Source organism: Protopterus annectens, chromosome 3.part1 (assembly GCF_019279795.1).
Source record: "Protopterus annectens isolate FY-2018-M chromosome 3.part1, PAN1.0, whole genome shotgun sequence".
NCBI lineage: Eukaryota > Metazoa > Chordata > Ceratodontiformes > Protopteridae > Protopterus > Protopterus annectens.
The window spans coordinates 1,236,803,296-1,236,821,477 of NC_056732.1; the positions used below are offsets into that span (position 1 = coordinate 1,236,803,296).

An 18,182-nucleotide genomic window follows, 5' to 3' on the forward strand; every position below is an offset into this window, starting at 1 on the left:
TTATCACAGTCCTTATTTTGGAATTGTTTATGACTCAGATACATGACTTCTAGATCCTCATTTGCAAATAATATTCCCCATTCTATTAGACGTCCTCCTCAGGAATAAGTATATCCACAGTGTCCTCCTAACTTCAAAGCTTCCAAGTTTTACAATTTTCTGATCTTGAACCCCCAAGTATTAGTTAGAAATAATATTGACTCCTCATTATATAAATGGTAGGTATCACTCATTATATTTACGGAAAGCCTATAATCTTAGGTATATCCCTTACATTTTTAAGGAAACTTATTGTATTTATCCATAATGGGTACTACGATTTCCAAACTAGTATCATAAATGGGAGATATCAGTGGTCTGAATAAACCTAATGCATTCCATAAATTCTGGGACTGCCTTCCGTTTACCACTTCTGGAACTCTCTTATACACTGCGTGGCAAACCACAGGATTACCCCTCTCACTGTCTAAGGCTACTCTCCTGACAGGCTTTTCATTTACTCCTGGAAAGAACTGGAGCCCTTGGTGCTTAGAATTTTAAGCAATGGGCCAGGGATATATAGCACCAGCTTAGAAATCACGTTTCTTTCTTTCTGCACTAGAGTTGCATTCTTGGCTCATTCACAAGGGGTCCCTTCTGTCAAAACTGCAAGGAATTAAAGGAGAACATGCTTCTGGGAACGGGGCTTTTGCATCTGGACATTACACCTGTAATATATGGGAATCCTTTACAAATTACTTGAAATAATTGTCAAGTAATAATTATAATACTTAGAATTATCATAGTCTTATGATTTAGTCTTATGATTCTTTTCAGCTCATTTCCTTCTAGTTCCCCTTTCTTCTTTCAGCTTTGACTTTGGCATACTTACTGTGATATTTTCCCTTATTTCTCTCTGTCTTAAAAAATCCTCTCATGTTTTTTCATTGTATACAGTTCTATTTACATTGTTTCATTTTTATCCAATTTAAGCTTAGATTCGATGACATCATAGGATATGTTGCTTTGCATAACTAAATATAAGCATACTTAAAATTTTATATTCTATAGTTCTATAAAAAAGAAAACAATACATATTTTTTCTTTGATTGCTAGGCAGAAACTAATTTACTCATGAACTTTCATCAACATGGTACAGAATGAGAAAAATGCTAGCAGTGTCTCCTTTTTCCTTTCAGAGTGACTATATTTCCAATAACCAACCATGCCATCCCACTAATACTGAAACCAAGTCTGCAAGATGTAAGGCTACAATACCGTTGCCTCGATGTTAAGCACATTAATGCAACATAAAGCATAACATCAGATGCCTAAGACCACTACGCAGAAAGATTAAGAACATCTTCCAACACAAAGAAAAAAATAATTTGCAGTTATTATGTTGTCAATACAGTAGCTATAGTAAGTGCAGGAGAGACACCCCCCATTAACTATTCTGTTTAAGGAATACCTCTTAAGCATCCAATGTGAGAAACATTCCTCATTTTCAGCCTTAAAAGATCTTATTTCCACAGTGAAAGAGTCTGACATACATTCATCAAGTTTCACATTAACTCATCAAAAGTCTTCTCTTTCGGCTGTTCCCATTAGGGGTCGCCACAGCGGATCATCTGTTTCCATTTCTTCCTGTCCTCGGCATATTGCTGTGTCACACCAACCGCCTGCATGTCCTCTCTCGCCATGCCCATAAACCTTATCTTAGGCCTTCCTCTTACCTGGCAGCTTCATCCTTAGCATCCTTTTCCCTATATACCCATCATCCCTCCTTAGCACATGTACAAACCAATGCAATCTCGCCTCTCTGACTTTGTCTTCAAACCGTCCAACCTGAGCTAACCCTCTAATATACAGATTCCTAATCCTGTCCATCCTTGTCACACCCAATGCAAATCTTAACATCTTTAACTCTCTGCAACTTCCAGCTCTGACTCCTGCCTTTTTGTCAGTGGCGTCTCCAAGCCATACAACACAGCTGGTCTCACTACCCTCTTGTAGACCTTCCCTTTCACTCTTACTGGTACCAGTCTGTCACAAATCACTCCGGACACTCTTCTCCACCCATTCCACCCTGCCTGTACTCTCTTCTTCACCTCTCTTCCACACTCACCATTACTCTGAACTGTTGATCCCAAGTACTTAAACTCATCCACCTTCACCAACTCTACTCCCTGCATCCTCACCATTCCTCTATCCTCCCTCTCATTCACACACACACACATGCTCTGTCTTAGTCCTGCTGACCTTCATTCCTCTCCTCTCTAGAGCATATCTCCACCTCTCCAGGGGCTCCTCAACCTGGTCCCAACACTCACTACATATTCACAATGTCATCTGCAAACATCATAGTCCATGGGGCCTCCTGTCTGATCTCGTCTGTCAACCTGTCCATCACCACTGCAAAGAAGAAAGGTCTCAGGTCTCAGAGCTGATCCTTGTTGTAATCCCATCTCTATCTTAAACGGATCCGTCACTCCCACTGCAGACTTCACCACTGTCACACTACCCTCGTACATATCCTGTACCACTCTTACATACTTTATTGCCACTCATGACTTCCTCATACAATACCACAACTCCTCTCTAGGCACCCTATCATATGCTTTCTCTAAGTCCACAAAGACACACTGCAACTTCTTCTGACCTTCCCTATATTTCTCCATCAACAGTCTCAGAGCAAACATTGCATCTGTAGTGCTCTTTCCGGGCATGAAACCATACTGCTGATTGCTAATCATCACCTCCCTTCTTAACCTAGCTTCCACTACGCTTTCCCATAACTTCAAGCTCTGACTGATCAGTTTTATCCCTCTGTAGTTACTACAACTCTGCACATCACCCTTACTCTTAAAAATAGGTACCAAAACACTTTCTCCACTCCTCAAGCATCCTCTGACTTTCCAAGATTTTATTAAACAATCTGGTTAAGAACTCCACTGCCATTTTTCCTAAGCACCGCCATGCTTCCAATGATATGTCATCTGGACCAACAGCCTTTCCATTCTTCATCCTCTTCATAGCTGTCTGTACTTCCTCCTTGCTAATCTGTTTCACTATCCCCACATCATCCAACCTTCTCTCTCTCATTCTCTTCATTCATCAGCCCCTCAAAGTACTCTTTTCCATCTGCTCAACACACTCCCCTCACTTGTGAGTACGTTTCTCTCACTATCCTTTATCACCCTTACCTGCTGCACATCTTTCCCAGATCGGTCCCTCTGTCTAGCCAATCGGTACAGGTCCTTTTCTCCCTCTTACCTGCTGCACATCTTTCCCAGCTCGGTCCCTCTGTCTAGCCAATCGGTACAGGTCCTTTTCTCCCTCTTCAGTGTCCAACCTTTCATACATCTCTCCATATGCCTTATCCTTCGCCACCTCTCTCTCTCTGCCACGCCCCTCATCTCCTTATACTCCTGTCTACTTTCTTCACCTCTCTGACAATCCCACTTCTTCTTCACCAGGCTCTTCCTCTGTATACTTTCCTGTACTTCCTCATTCCAGCACCAGGTCTCCTTGTCCTCCTTCCTCTGTCCAGATGTCACACCAAGCACCTTTCTAGCTGTCTCCCTTACCATCTCTGCTGTAGTTTTCCCAGCTATTCGGTAACTCTTCACTGTCCCCCAGTACCGGTTTTAACTCTTCCTTGAACTCCACCTCACAATCACCCTTTTTCAACTTCCCCCATTTGATCCTTGGCAGTGTTCTCACATTTGTCCTATTCTTCTTGATCACCAACATCATCCTACAGACCACCATTCTATGCTGCCCAACTATACTTTCTCCTGTCACCACTTTACAGTCTCCAATCTCCTTCAGACTGGCCCTCCTGCATAGGATATAATCCACCTGTGTCCATCTTCCTCCACTCTTGTACATCACCCTATGCTCCTCCTTCTTCTTAAAATACGTACTCATCACAGCCATGTCCATCCAAATCCACTACCATCTGACCTTCTGCATTCCTCTCCTTAACACCATACCTGCCTATCACTTCCTCATCCCCTCTGTTCCCTTCACCAATATGCCATTGAAATCTGCTCCAATCACCAGTCTCGCACCCTTGGGTATACTAACCACCACTTCATCCAACTCACTCCAAAATTTTTCTTTCTCATCCATCGCACATCCAACTTGCGGAGCATATGCACTAACATTATTCATCATTACACCATCAATTTCCAGCTTCAAAAACATTACTCTATCCAACACTCTTTTCACCTCCAAAACACTCTTGGCATACTGTTCCTTCAGGATAACCCCTGCCCCATTTCTCCTCCCATTCACACGATAGAAGAATTTGAACCCACCTTCTATACACTTGGCCTTACTCCCCTTCCATCTGGTCTCTTGCACACACAATATATCAACCTTCCTTCTCTCCATCATATCAGCCAGCTCTCTCCCTATACCAGTCATACTGCCAACATCCTAAGTTCCTACCCTCACTACTGCACTTCTAACCTAACTCCTCTCTTTCTGCTTTCGGGCATGCCTTCCTCCTCTTCTTCTCCTTTGGCCAACAGCAGCCCAATTTCCACCAGCATCCTGTTAGCTAACAGTACTGGTGGCGGTCGTTGTTAAGCTGGGCCTCGACAGATTCGGTATGGAAATCTGTATTGTTGTCCGCATATGTTATTTGCTAAGTTTGCCACTGCAACCTCCTACCACAGCCATCACTGTATCTCCCTTAAAGAACTAAACTGGCTAGAACTCCCACAACTCCTTTACTTTAATCAACTCACCCTCGCTCATAAACTTACTAACCACCCCCTTAACATCCCTTCCCTTCAAACCCTTCTCCAACCCTATCACCCCACTAGGCCCTTAAGTTCAAGCAACAAAAATCAACTCACTGTTATCAAACCCAAAAATATTTTCATGTACCATATCTAAACTTTGGAACAATCTTCCACTCTCTATAACTACTCTACCTTCCAGCAGCCTTTTCAAGACTGCCTTAAATTTGCACTGGCTTTGTTCTTGTTCTAATCCAGACCAACACCCCCACCTAGACTCTTAACCCAACTAGACTACAGCCACTACTAACCACAGTCAGAAATAGCTAGTTGTCTTTACATACTTTAACATCTTGTCTGACAACTAAATATTATAAATGACAAAAACTACCTTAACTTGCAAAATGTTCTGTATACACTGTTGATAATCAATATTTTGTTATTGTATTAAAGCCAAACAACCTGTAATGTTGTTTACTATTGCTGCAACTTTGTATCTCTATCACATGATGTGGAGCTTTTCTCCCCAGACATCGGCTGAAAAAGGACCTGCGTCCAGTCGGAATTTCCCAGTAAACAAATGTAAATAAAATAAATAAAGGTTTTACACCAGATGCCCTTTCTGACGTAACCCTCCCCATTTATCCGGGCTTGGAACCGGCACGAAGAAATGCACTGGCTTGTGCATCCCTAATGGCTGCGTTAATTAACCATTAACTCAGTTAATTAATAATTAATTAACATCAACTCATCAAAAGTATACTAAAACAATATTTTGCGAAGAACTCGTTATTAACCACGATATGGCATTCCTTGCTGAAGAAGTTAGCAATTGTTCTAAATGTTGCCCATGTGTTCACGTTGGAAGAGGTAATGTTTCACATCTGGACATGGAATGTTGAGAACCGTGACAAAGAAAAATCAGAAATGCAGAATCTCTACGATTATGTCCTCAAACTCTACACCTTAGATTCAACAAAATGCACTTTTTCTAAGCATTTCTCAAAAACCAGCGTGACATACACAGCTATTCAAGCCAACACATTAGCTATCGCTACAGATCTGTACATCTTACTCAGAAATACAAATACTTGTTTAATAATAACCATTTTTATACCTGAACTCATGTACACGTTTCTTAAAGGGGCAATAAATGAAAAATGTGCACATTTTAAACAAGAAGTGTGAACGAATTAACAATGTCATTTTAAGCACAAAATAGATAATTCTAGCCAAAACAAGTCTCTCTGGTAAGTTTAGATACAGGCCATTAGCATCGGATCGATGATTTACTAGTTTACTTATTTCGTTAAAATGTACACGGTTGCTAAACATTATTAAAATACGAATAACACGAATTATAACATTAAGGCAAAAATACAGTGACAAGCGTTACTGTACTGTAAATGCTGATTAAGAAACCGTTGTACAATCTGAATAAGTACCTGGCAAAAACAATTTACTTGGCTTTTGCAATCTGAAACAAGCATCAATTAAGGGTCGGCGAACGCAGAAGACTACACTTCTACATACAAGCTGCAAAGCCATGTTCACCTTCCGCACTTCAACCGGAAGCATGTGAATTTTGCTATTTTTTTCCGTTTGCTAATGAAAGTCGTGGGTAAACGGCTACCAGACATAAAATTGTTCTTAAGCGTATTTGGTTTTATATTACTAAATGAAGAATAAAAATAAATAACCACTGTTCCACATATTAATTTCATAAACTCAACTAAACGCCTACAGTTACCAGCAAAAGTCTTACTTCGCTTTATGGACTCTTGTCTCTGATGGGAATGTGTGGGGGAGATGTTTTGAGTGGCACACATATACATATCCCTGGTTAACTGGCCAGACTATGATACTAACAAGAATGTCAAGAGTGGAAAGTGTGTAAACTACGTAAGTCATGGTTATAGTTTTATATAGCTTCTTGACATAAGAAGGTGCCTTGTAATCAGTTGTTGCTTGTACTATGCATAGCCTACGAATATTGTTTAACTTTGATGAGAAAATAGGTTGCCCAGTCTTTTTAACGTGTGATTATTGTAAATTTAATTGTAATATTGTCTTTTAATTTGATTAGTATGCAGTAAGTTACCAACTAGATCTTAATATTCAACTGTTTGGTACTGATAATCACGATCGACGTGTTCATTTTGCTGAACATTTTGGCAGCTTCAAGAGGACTGCGTTGTTGTCCTATGTAGCAGAACCAATGGGAAAATTCTCAATCTCTTACTAATTTTTTGTAATTATATAGTAGCAGCAGTAAGTTAAGTAGCTCAATGGCTTTTTATTTTCTTAAACTAAATGTGGGGGTGATAGTTTTTAATGATTGTAAAATCAGAATACTCTTCACTGTATATATTTGATGCGGAGATCTTACCTCACAAAGGCTAGTGTTTCTTTGAAATGCGCCTGTACGTTAGGGACATTTGCTCCTATCTGTTCCCTACTATACTACTGCATACAACATACTGCACATGTGCAGGGACAGACTACTTCCTTTTTATCTAGTAGAGAGAGAAAGAGTTTAGACCACTTGTATGCAATATTCTGCCTTTTAGATCAAATGGTATAAATCTCTCTCTCTCTATATATATATATAAAAATATATATATTTTTTATTTATAGGTGTACGTATAGGTAACCCCAACACTTTACAAATCACACCTGAATGACCTACCTTCTGACTCTCTCTCTAACTGGCGTCATGTGCTAAAATGTGCAGGAAAAATAATTATTTCTCAGCCTTGAAGTAGCTTAACTCCTACCTCATGCTACTTTAGGAAAATTGAAAACTGTTTTACACTGTATCACCACCACAAATAAACACATTAACATTCTTTTACTGCTTGGCGACTTTTAACCTCAGCTTAATCAGCTGCATTCATAATGATTTCACAGAACTACTGTCTGGCTACAGTCTAAAACAATTTGTGCAACAACCCACTCACCTAAATCTTTAAAACAAACATCTCATTAACCGATCTACCTATAGCTAACAAACTCTCTGTTCTCAGATATCTAAGATCACCCCAATAAACTTTCAGATTTCAGCTTTCAGCTATATTTCCCAGCCCCAGATTAACCCTCAACTTATGTCTTTCAGATGAAATCTGGCCATCAACATACAAAAAAAGTCAGTCCTTGCAGCCATAGAATGGTTTAATATCCTGGACATTACTGAAGCCAACGGTCCAGCAGAATCCTTCACTAATTCCCTCAAAAGTCTACAAAACACATGTTTTCCATGACTAGCTAGACTTTAAAAGCCAAATAAGAATAACTGGTCTAAAATCACTGAAATTCAGAGATGAAGCATGGTATAATTGGAAAGCTACCCCCAATCATGAAGCTAAAAAACATTTTACGCAACTAATAATCCTTTCCAAGCAATCCATTTGATGCTTTAAAACCCAACTGATGAAAACTCAATAAAATCCTCTAATTAGTACCCCTAAACAGTTCTGGAAAGAAGTCAACAGACTAACAGGATTAAGTTGTCTTTCATCCAGTGACAATACTTTAAGCACTATCTCTCTATCTGATTTCCTTTTAGAATTTAGCAGCTTTCCCACTTTATTTATTTATTTATATTTGTTAACCACGTAGTGTCCGACTGGGGCAGTAGCCCATTTCCAGCAGAGATCCAGGGAGAAAAGCTCCAGACAATTTAACAATTACAGCAAATACAAGCAAAAAATTATTAAGAATGCAGTAGTTAATAAAGCACAAAACAGTACAGTAGTTAACAAGTCACATAGCCATAGTACAATAATCAAGGATGCTATACAAAAACAGATATTTCTAGAAGCATAATATCACAAATTTAGTTGTATACATAAATTTATCCGAATATTCTAATCATAACTTTACTAGCAGAAGGTGAAGACAGCTGTAGTAGTTTGGGGTGGAGGAGACTACAGAGTTGAGAAGACAATAGGCAGGTGTTATCCTGGTGACATACAGGGGCAGAGCCATTTGCCGGTGAGATATTCTTTTAGGCTTTTTTTTGAAAGAAGAGATGTTAGTGTTTTTTGGGGTGTGCTGAGGTAGAGCGTTCCGGACTTTGGCTATTTTGTTGGTACAGAGAGAGTCACCATGATAGTTGTGCAACTGGGTAATTTTTAGCAGTATTTTGTCAGCGGATCTAAGGGGCCTGCAGTTAATGTAGGGTTGGACCAGGTTAGAGAGGGCAGAGCAGTTATTGGGGTTGTGTAAGACTTTGTGGGTAAGGGTAAGTTGGTTTAGAGTTAACAGGTTGGGAAGTTCCAGCCATTCAAGGTGGTGGAGAGAAGAGCAATGATGCATTTTGTGGGGGTGGTTGGCTACAAACCTAACAATTTTGTTGTAGCAGGATTCTAAGTTATTCAGGTCAGTCTTGCGTAGGCTGTTGAAAATGTGTGAACAATAGAGAATGGTGGATAATAAGTGTGTTTTAGCAGTTGCTAGTCTGGCTTGGTGAGTGAGGTAAGGTTTCGCTCTGTAAAGGGTACCTAGTTTGGCGTGGACTTTTTTGATTGTTAAGGAGATGTGTGTATCAAATTTTTGTCTGTTATCTATTGTAACTCCTAGGAGTTTGGTTTGATTAGTTGGGTCAATTTTTGTTCCATTGGAGGAGTAGATAGAGAGGGGTAGAGGGCTCAGCTTGGATGATTTGTTAGTGGAAATTATTAACTTAGTCTTATTTGGGTTTAGGATAAGCTGATGTTTGGAGAGGTATGTTTCTATGTCCAGGAAGGATTTCTGCATTTTTTGTGGAAGTTTTTTTTCTCTCCACCACCTGAATGGCTGGAACTTGGGAGGTAAGGGCTGAGCAGATAAGTGAGGAGTTATCTGCGTATTGGATGGTAGTTGCATGTTGGGTGGCGGTGTTTAGGCTATTGGTGAATATGATGAAAAGGAGAGGCCTAAGTATGGATCCTTGGGGTACTCCAGTATATACAGGAAGTAGAGGAGAGAGATTGTTTTCCCATTTAGTAGCATATTGATGGCTTGACAGGTAGCTGGGGAACCAGGTTAGGGATGATGAGTTGAGACTGTAGTTTGCAAGTTTGTTGAGTAGCAGTTGGTGAGATACGGTATAAAAGGCTTTTGACATATCTAGAAAAATTGCAGAAACCAATTGGCCTTCTTTTTTGAGGTGTTGAATAGTGCTGGTGAAGGTAATTAGGGCAGTGTTAGTACTGTGCACGGGCTGAAGCCGTGCTGTGAGGGGGATAGTAGGTTCTTTGTGGTGAGGTGATTTAGAAGCTGTTGATGGATGTCTTTTTCTAGGATTTTAGCTATGGGAGAGAGGATGGCAATTGGTCAGTAATTTGAGACTGTTCACTCCACCTGTACTTCTGACCTCCCCTTACATTTTTCTGTTTTATTTCAATCACATTAAAGCAAATATACAACTTTTTCTACACATATTTAACCCTGCCTAACACAAAATACAGTACCAGCTATGTGGAAAGTAGCAGTAGTTAACCCCCTCCCAAAACCTACCAGTACCTCCAAGCTCTGTCATTATAATCCAGTATCCATTATTCCAGCACTAGCAAGAATCTTACAATTTGGGCATAGACTGGTTTCCCTGTACTACGTAGTTAGTCACAACCTCTTCTCATTCAAACATCATGGATTCTGGTCAGGTCACAACGCACTAAGAGCCATTTGGACCATCACTGGCCAGTTCTCTTTGAGATGAACAGAAGAGAATTTACTGGTGCTGTACTTATCAATCTGGCCAAAGCTTTTGATCTAGTAGATCACAACCTACTATTGCTCAACATATTCCTTTGTCCAGATGCATTATCATGACTCCACAACTATGTTTGTAACTGCCACTTCGGTGTAAACGTCAAGTCATCATTCTTACCTCTCGCCAAAATCAAACAAGGCGTACCACAAGGCTCCATCTTCGCTGCCTTTGTAGGCCAACTAATAAGGGAACCCTCATCTTCCAACCTCAGAGTTCAGTTGTGCATGTATTGTTTTAAACAGGGACTCGTTATAGTTGCAAAAGGAGCATCTGTGTTCTGTGTACAGGTTTAAGCCAGATAAGACGCTTACTTTGAATCATGACATATATTTATGCCATTGATTTCATCAACTTATTAAATAACTCATATATACTGAATGTGCATAACTTACTGCTTGCAGTAAAAGTGGATGTGTTGCATCCAAGTATGGAACATGTATACCTAATTGGGGGTCATCTTTCCTTTCTAAATCCATTATCCATTTCTATTAATCTCCTGCCTTTACTTTTTGTAAAGTTAAGTAAACATTAAAAGTAATAAAATGCAAGTCATACCAAATATGCAAAAATGACAAACTGATTGTTATAATAATTTAGTAAATGTAACAGCAATAATATGCATGCAAGTTTGTAAGTTTGCAGCCTGTTTAGTTTCACCTGTATATGCTGTTTCACATGTCTATATATAGCATGCATTACAAGGAGGTGTGGTAAGTTACATTTTATTTACTCTAAAATCCTTCAGCGTTAATAAAGCATACACTTGCGTCTTAATAGGTTCATAGGTAGGTACTAGGCTATCTGCCCCAGGGCATTTATAAGCCTAGCCAGAATGTGTCGGCTTTCGCCACCCCATTGATTAATTAACTGATCCTCTGTCAAGCAGAGCCAATGAAGTGATCCCAGGGGTGTATTTTCTGTTACCCATCCACTCGTCAAGGTTTCTCTTGAAGAGTGTTATTGCGGGGCTCTGCCTGATGTAATTTGGAATTTTGTTCCAAAGCATGGGAAGTCTCTGTGACAGGAATCTATCCCTCCAGCATGTTGTATTTATTGTTGTGGCAAGGTTTAGCTCATTAGAGCTCGTGGCTTGCAGTGACTTGGATTTCTTTAGGTGGAGCATGTCCATCAATTCTGAGTTGGACATGGCTTTGTAAGTCAGGCAGAGATCACCTCTGAGTAAGTGATATGCCACTGAGTACAGCCAGAGTTTTTTCAAGTCGGGCTGCATAGGACATATGTTTGAGACCAGTAATCCTCTTGGTGAGGTACTTTTGTGGTCTTTCCAGCTGTTGGAAGTGTCTTGTGAGGTACATCCCAAATGGGGCATTGTACTCTATGATAGGTCTAATGAGTGATGAGTAGAGGGGCACTATAACCTCTTTATTTCTAGATGCGAACCCTTTAGTAATTAGATGGGCCACATAGAAGGATTTCCTAACTACTTTGTCAGTATGATTGTCAAAGGAGAGATTACTATCTACCTGGGTCCCCAGATCTCTTATTACCTCTTCTGTATTAAGGGGGCTGGCACCTATGTGGTAATTCGTGGGTGTTTTGTTTTTCCCAAACGGGATGACTATGCATTTTTTGGCATTTAGCTTGAGGCCATGACTTTGACACCAGGTGTCTGTCTCAGTAAGGCCCTTTTGGAGGATGTCCGTGTCAGCCGGAGAGTCAATTATGGCTCCCAGTTTGCAGTCATCGGCGAACTTGGTTAGTCATAGTCCTCCTGTGTTTGCCTGTACTTCTGATAAGTATATGCCGAACAGTAGGGGTCCCAGGACCGAGCCTTACGAGACACCACTTGTGAATGGTTTAGAGTTGGACCTGGAGCCCGCTGTTCTTACCGTGTGAGTTCTGTCTGTAAGCCAGTTGGCAACCCATCTCGTGATGTAGGGGTTTATGTTCAGGCTGGTGAGTTTTTCCTTTAATACCCAAGTGGGGAATGGTGTTGAAAGCCTTGGCAAGGTCATGGTAGGCTGTGTGAACCACCTTTCCCTCGTCTATGGCCTTGGTGTCTGTCTTGAAGAAGTCAACCAGGTTTAGTAGGCATGATCTGCCCTTAACAAAGCCGAACTGGGTCTGGTCAAGTGTTTGAATGTACATAGATCCCTTACAGTGATTACATCTGAAACTATCCCTAATGTTTTGTGTGAACATTTTTAAACAAGTTAAACATGACTGTGTACCAGCTAGTCAGGAGTACTTTTATTTCTAGAAAAGACCAGCTTGATTTTATTAGTGTATTTATTTATGTATTTGAATGGTAGTGGGCTAGTCTGCGGCTTCAACCACAACTTTTACCAAATGGCAGAATTGCTAAGTTCAGATAGTGAACTTAACATTCTGTATGATCATTGATATCACATAATTTATTAGTATGTATTACTCAGTAGTAAATAAGGGACAGTAATTGGTACAGCTATTTTATACAGATGTTTAACAGGGTGCAAGTTGCTTCACTGAAGAAGCAACATATCGAACTACAACTTACTGAGTACAAATGCTTGAAAAATCAAACTGTCGAGAAAAAAACTAAACTAACACAACTGCTTTATGTTTTTGCAGGGGGCCCTTGCTAATTATATATACCAACCCCAAGATCACAATTACAATGAGGAAAGGGCAAATTTCAAGATTCCCACTCTGCAATCTCGCACAGAAATAAAAGCCGGCATGTGTGATAAGCTGACTTTTGATGACACATGCCAGCTTTTCTTTCATTTGAGAAAGGAAATGTTTGACAAAACAAATTTGTACTATTTAACAATATATGCAGGAGTAAAACTTAAAATCTTCAGACATAGTAAAATAAGGTACACGGTTTGTATAGATAAAACATGAAATCAATTCTCCCTAGCAGTAAAAAAGATTTACTATAACTTCACACGAAGTAGCAATACACACATACATATATATATATATGTATATATATATATATATATATATATATATATATATATATATATATATATATATTTTTTTTTGGATATTCTCCTATCTGTTTTCAATGAAACAATGATATTTATAGTTTGAAAGTGAATGCCTTGGCAGTTTGGCTTTGAACACTGCACAACTGTTCCTAATCTGTTATGGCACGATATTGCACACTGCTGGGCAGTATTACGAAATACATTCTTCTCAGTCACTATCTCAAAGGCTGGTCTTTTCAGTTTTAGGGCACTTGGTTATCAGGTCTCAGGTGATAGAGATGAAACGGGTATAGATCTGTACTCTTGATGTAAGTAAAGATATGAATATAGGAATAGCCAGTAATAAGATGTCTCCTACCATGATTATAAGGCATTTGTCTCTTTGTAATGATACACAGTGTTGCTCACAACAGTAAGCAAGTTTGATATATGGATAGTTTGAACAATAGTGTTATGCATAGAGTTCAGTGAGCATCTGGCAATGTATGTTCCAGCTTAAGTATTAGTATGCTCATTGAAGTTGCTGTTTATGATGAGGATGGCTGTCTACTATTGTGGCTCTGTAGATTACAGTTAATTTTTAATGAATATATCAGGTTATTTGAAATAAATTAGTAAAATAATTCAGTGTGAAGGTCTTGTCATTTGAAAGATGGCAGACAATTTAGGGACTTTTGATCAGAATGTGATTGTATAGGAAGGAATGTATATTGGCAAGAATTGAGCGAAGTTGTAGACACATGAGCAGTATTCTGCATATGCTGAGAACTGAAAGTACTTGAGGATGCTTATGGTAATGGAAGAAGAAAAGGGTTTGGAATTGTTAAAGTTTTGAGAATTAAGATGGCTCAGTGGACAAGCTTCATGAAATCAACACTGAGAAAGAGTATGTTGGCTACATTTGACTCCGTTAGAGAAAACATAAGGGAAACCTAGCAGTATTTTTTATTTTTATTTTTTTTCTGTTTGTGATGACATATGAAAAAGAATAAGAGTTAAGGCAATTGTTGCAACCAGGGAACTTACACCATCTAACCTGCCACCGTGAATGTGGATCATTTGGATGCAACTTTTTAAGAAAAACTGCAGTTTGCAGATGCTGTTAGGGAGTGTAAGTGACTTAAACTGAAGTAAGCTGACTTTTTTCCTATGGTATTAAAAGTGTTTTCTGCAAATGGAATACTGGCTTTTATCTAAGGCAGAGGAAACAATGGGTAATTTAAAGGATTTGAAGAAGACAGAGTACATAGGAATTCGAATTCCACAAAACTCTGAGTTTATGAAAGAAATGGGAGGATCGACAGGAGTCCAATGTAAAAGGGAAGCTGTTTGGTACAGTGCATCTAGTGAAAGGTGGTATGACAGAAATCATATATGTAAAGTAAGAGCAGAAACATTTTCTAATTCTTGATTGTTAAAATGTATTCTAGAGGATCAGAAATTATGAAGTGTGATTTGATGTAACTAAAGATCTGACCATTAAAGGAAGACTGTGGGCTGTTTTTAGATATGTTATAGTAAAAAGTGACTAATAGGGTCTAAATTCATTCTTTTTATTTCTTTTCTAGTAACTCTACTATGTGAAGCACCACACTGTAGAACAAACCAAACCTCACACCAATATTTATTTTAAAATATGATACGTTTCCAAGAGATTTGAATAGGGAATTCTCTTGGCAGCATTTAATGTAAGAAGGTTAAAAAGAATATTAAAAGTTAACCTTTTTGGTCGGCTTTTTTAGTGAATTCTTACTTGGATGATTATTTAATTGATCATATGCATGGATTTAAGTGTATGCTTGCCAGCAGAAAGATGTACTCTGAAAAGGCTTTTCTGAAAATCGAGGCGCCAGAGAAGTGCTACTTGCTCTTAATGGTATAAGAGTTTGAAGTTTTACTGTTAACTTTTGCTGCAGAAATTATTTTTTTATTTTAATAAATCAGTCTTTGTACTACACTGAGTGAATTAATCTGGCCTGGAACTCTAATATGTGAGTATTGGACATAGGTGCAGTGCAATACTTTTGTACCATGCTGTCATCATTAGTGACCTGTTACTATTGTTTTGTGGTACAGCAGTCTGTGTACTTTGAGAGTGTTTAATCAGCATTTAGTGACAGTTACAAACTTGGTAGAATTTCATGTGCACTGTTGAGCTAAACTTGAGTGACAGAAAGTGGTAGTCATTATCTCAGGGCCCAGTTGGTGTTTAGGAAGACAAATACTTGAGCAGTGTGGTGGAACCAGTAGGTGAGGTGTGTAGCTTTAGACTGTTGAGTATGTCTGTAGATGTGGCTGAAAGTGAGGCTTCCTCTGTTTGTAATGCAACACCAAACAGTGCATAGCCATCTGCACCATTGTATGAACTGATTCAAATATTATTGCTCAATGCTGAGCAGAGTGCTCACTACAGACCTCATCCTTCATTGGGAGAATTTATCCTGTACAGCCCTTCTCTGTACAGCAGGTGTGCCAAAATGCATGGTTGTCCAGTACTGAGTGGAATCTTCAATTTCTTTTTCTTTTTTTTTTTCAAAAAAAGTTTGCCTTCCGACAATATTAAAACAACAATCAAAAATGTCAACATAGAAAGTATTTACAATGAGAAATAATCTAAGTAAAATAATCAACATTATTTCATGCCACGTCCACAGTAATTATTAAATAAAGCAACAGATGATATGGTCAACCAACATTATAATTTTCTAAGAATGTTTTAAACTTATCCAGCATTTACTGAGTTTCTTTCTCTCATTAGATCTTAACATTGTAATGATAATTTCTCTCTGACATGCCACAGTAGCTAAATTAATAAATCCTTTATCACTAGGTGCAATATCTTTTTTTCCAGTTAAGTGTAATTATTTTCCTTGCAATTGCAAATAAGGTCAGCAACAATGAATAATCTTTTGATTTGCTAAAAGAGGAATAGGAGCATTAGTTAAAATCAGTGAAGCAGAAATAATAAATCTTTTGGACTATAAAGCTTAACATGTTTTTTGAAAATCTTTCCAGTATTGCTTATTTTTGTCACATGTAAGAAATGTGTGACACCAATCAGCATTTAGTTGTTATTTACATATCTAACAAAGTGAAACATTTAGTTTAAACATTTTGCTTTGTTTATAATGTGTGATAATTAATTTATTAAGATATTTATATGTAAAGATTTTCCAGTAAGAACTAGAAGAAGTAGAGCCTACTCATTTTAATATCAACTCTTTACAAATAGCATTATTGGCATCATAAAGATTATTGTTAGGTAAATACTCCTGATATTTGTCATTTATCTTAGTGTATGAATTTAATGGGTCTATGACATTTAATTGAATCACAAACTAGCGAACACCTCTTTGTCAAAGCTTCCGATCGTCGAATGGACTTTTCAATGAAATTTTTCCTATGGCAAGGCAATAGTAGGCCCCCTTACTGACCGTGAACAAAATAATAGACCTTAACACCTACCAAGGTGGAGGCTGCACCCCCACACCCCTCAACTAAATTTACCAACTCTGAAATCGCACAACAGTGAGGAAAAGGGCAAGTTTCAGATGGTGGCCAACCGTTGCCTTGGCCTGAGAAAATTTTCGCTGAAAAGTCTGTTCAATCAGTAGCTTCACTAAATAGGTGTTCGAAGATGTGCTCACTACTTTGTGATTCGATGAAATGCCACAGACCCAAATTTAATATTAATTTATTATTTTTTGAAAAAAAAGTTGTTTACTCTAACCATTATCACATATAATTATATTCAAAAACTAAAATGTTATAGTTTTTTGTAAACAGTTTCATTTATCTTCTACCTCATATTTTCCAGTCTGTCACTAAAATAACTTAATGTTTGTTTATTTGTGGAGTTAATGTCTTATTTTTTAATTTCATCTACCATTAATAATCTCCTGTTATCATAACAATTAAAGCCAGTAAATGAAAATGTTATCCCTCAACCACAACATTTGAAAATATAGATTACTCTGACAAACACTCCTAGTGTAATCAATTGGAAAAGTAATAAATAGCCAACTTTTAAAACACATATTTTTATCAGAAATGTTTCTAATTGAGATAAATAATAAGTTAATATAGTTTGAATTAGTTACTTTTTTGGATGGGTTTCTGTAAAATGCATTACTGTCCATAACATTTTATTAACGGTATCTAGAAACTGTGGAATAGGTTTTACAAATAGTTTTCCCAAATAGAGTTGTGCAGTAACTTCCATTGAGAATCATAAGATTTATCAGGGCTGTATAACAGAAGGAAGAAAATCATGGCAAAAATTAGGAGGTGCATCATCCAGCAGGTTAAAAACACTCTCATCGAACTAAACAAACAACTCAGAGGATAAGTAAAGTCTACCAAAGGCAAACTTCAGGAACATTTGGCCTCCCAGGTCAACATTAACCACAAGACATTCTTTAGCTATGTCCACATACTCAAAGCAATACACAGTTGTGTGTGGAGCTCATTCTTAATGGAGCAATCTGTACTGAGCTAGAAGATATAGCAAACCTACTGGCCAGCAATTTCAGTGCCAACTTTACCCTTCTCTGCCCCTCAACCTTCCCACAGGAAATACCATTAAATTATAACTCCCCCTGTAGTCACTGGGGAGCAGGTCCTTAGTGTTGTCTCTAAGGCCAAGAACACTGCATCAATGGGTTCGCAGACAGTATCCCAGGGTGCCTTCTAAATGGCATGAAACATGACCTATCAGGCCCTTTGGAATTGCTGTTTAACTTTAGCCTCCAAACAGCC

The 18,182-nt window shown here is 38.4% G+C and overlaps 2 protein-coding genes across 2 annotated transcripts in view; one reads left to right on the forward strand and one right to left on the reverse strand.

Moving 5' to 3' along the window:
* The window catches only part of LOC122798398 (39S ribosomal protein L21, mitochondrial-like), a 131,747-nt gene extending 125,423 nt beyond the window's left edge, over window positions 1-6,324 (reverse strand). The window contains exon 1 of the mRNA XM_044067303.1: window positions 6,179-6,324. Within this exon, the coding sequence (XP_043923238.1) occupies window positions 6,179-6,311 (133 nt within the window). The 5' untranslated portion in view covers window positions 6,312-6,324. The remainder of the gene's footprint in view (window positions 1-6,178) is intronic.
* Window positions 6,325-6,410: 86 nt separating this feature from the next.
* Window positions 6,411-18,182, forward strand: part of IGHMBP2 (immunoglobulin mu DNA binding protein 2) — a 751,785-nt gene continuing 740,013 nt past the window's right edge. Inside the window, exon 1 of the mRNA XM_044067302.1 lies at window positions 6,411-6,635. The gene's annotated coding sequence lies outside the window, so the exon portion shown is untranslated. The remainder of the gene's footprint in view (window positions 6,636-18,182) is intronic.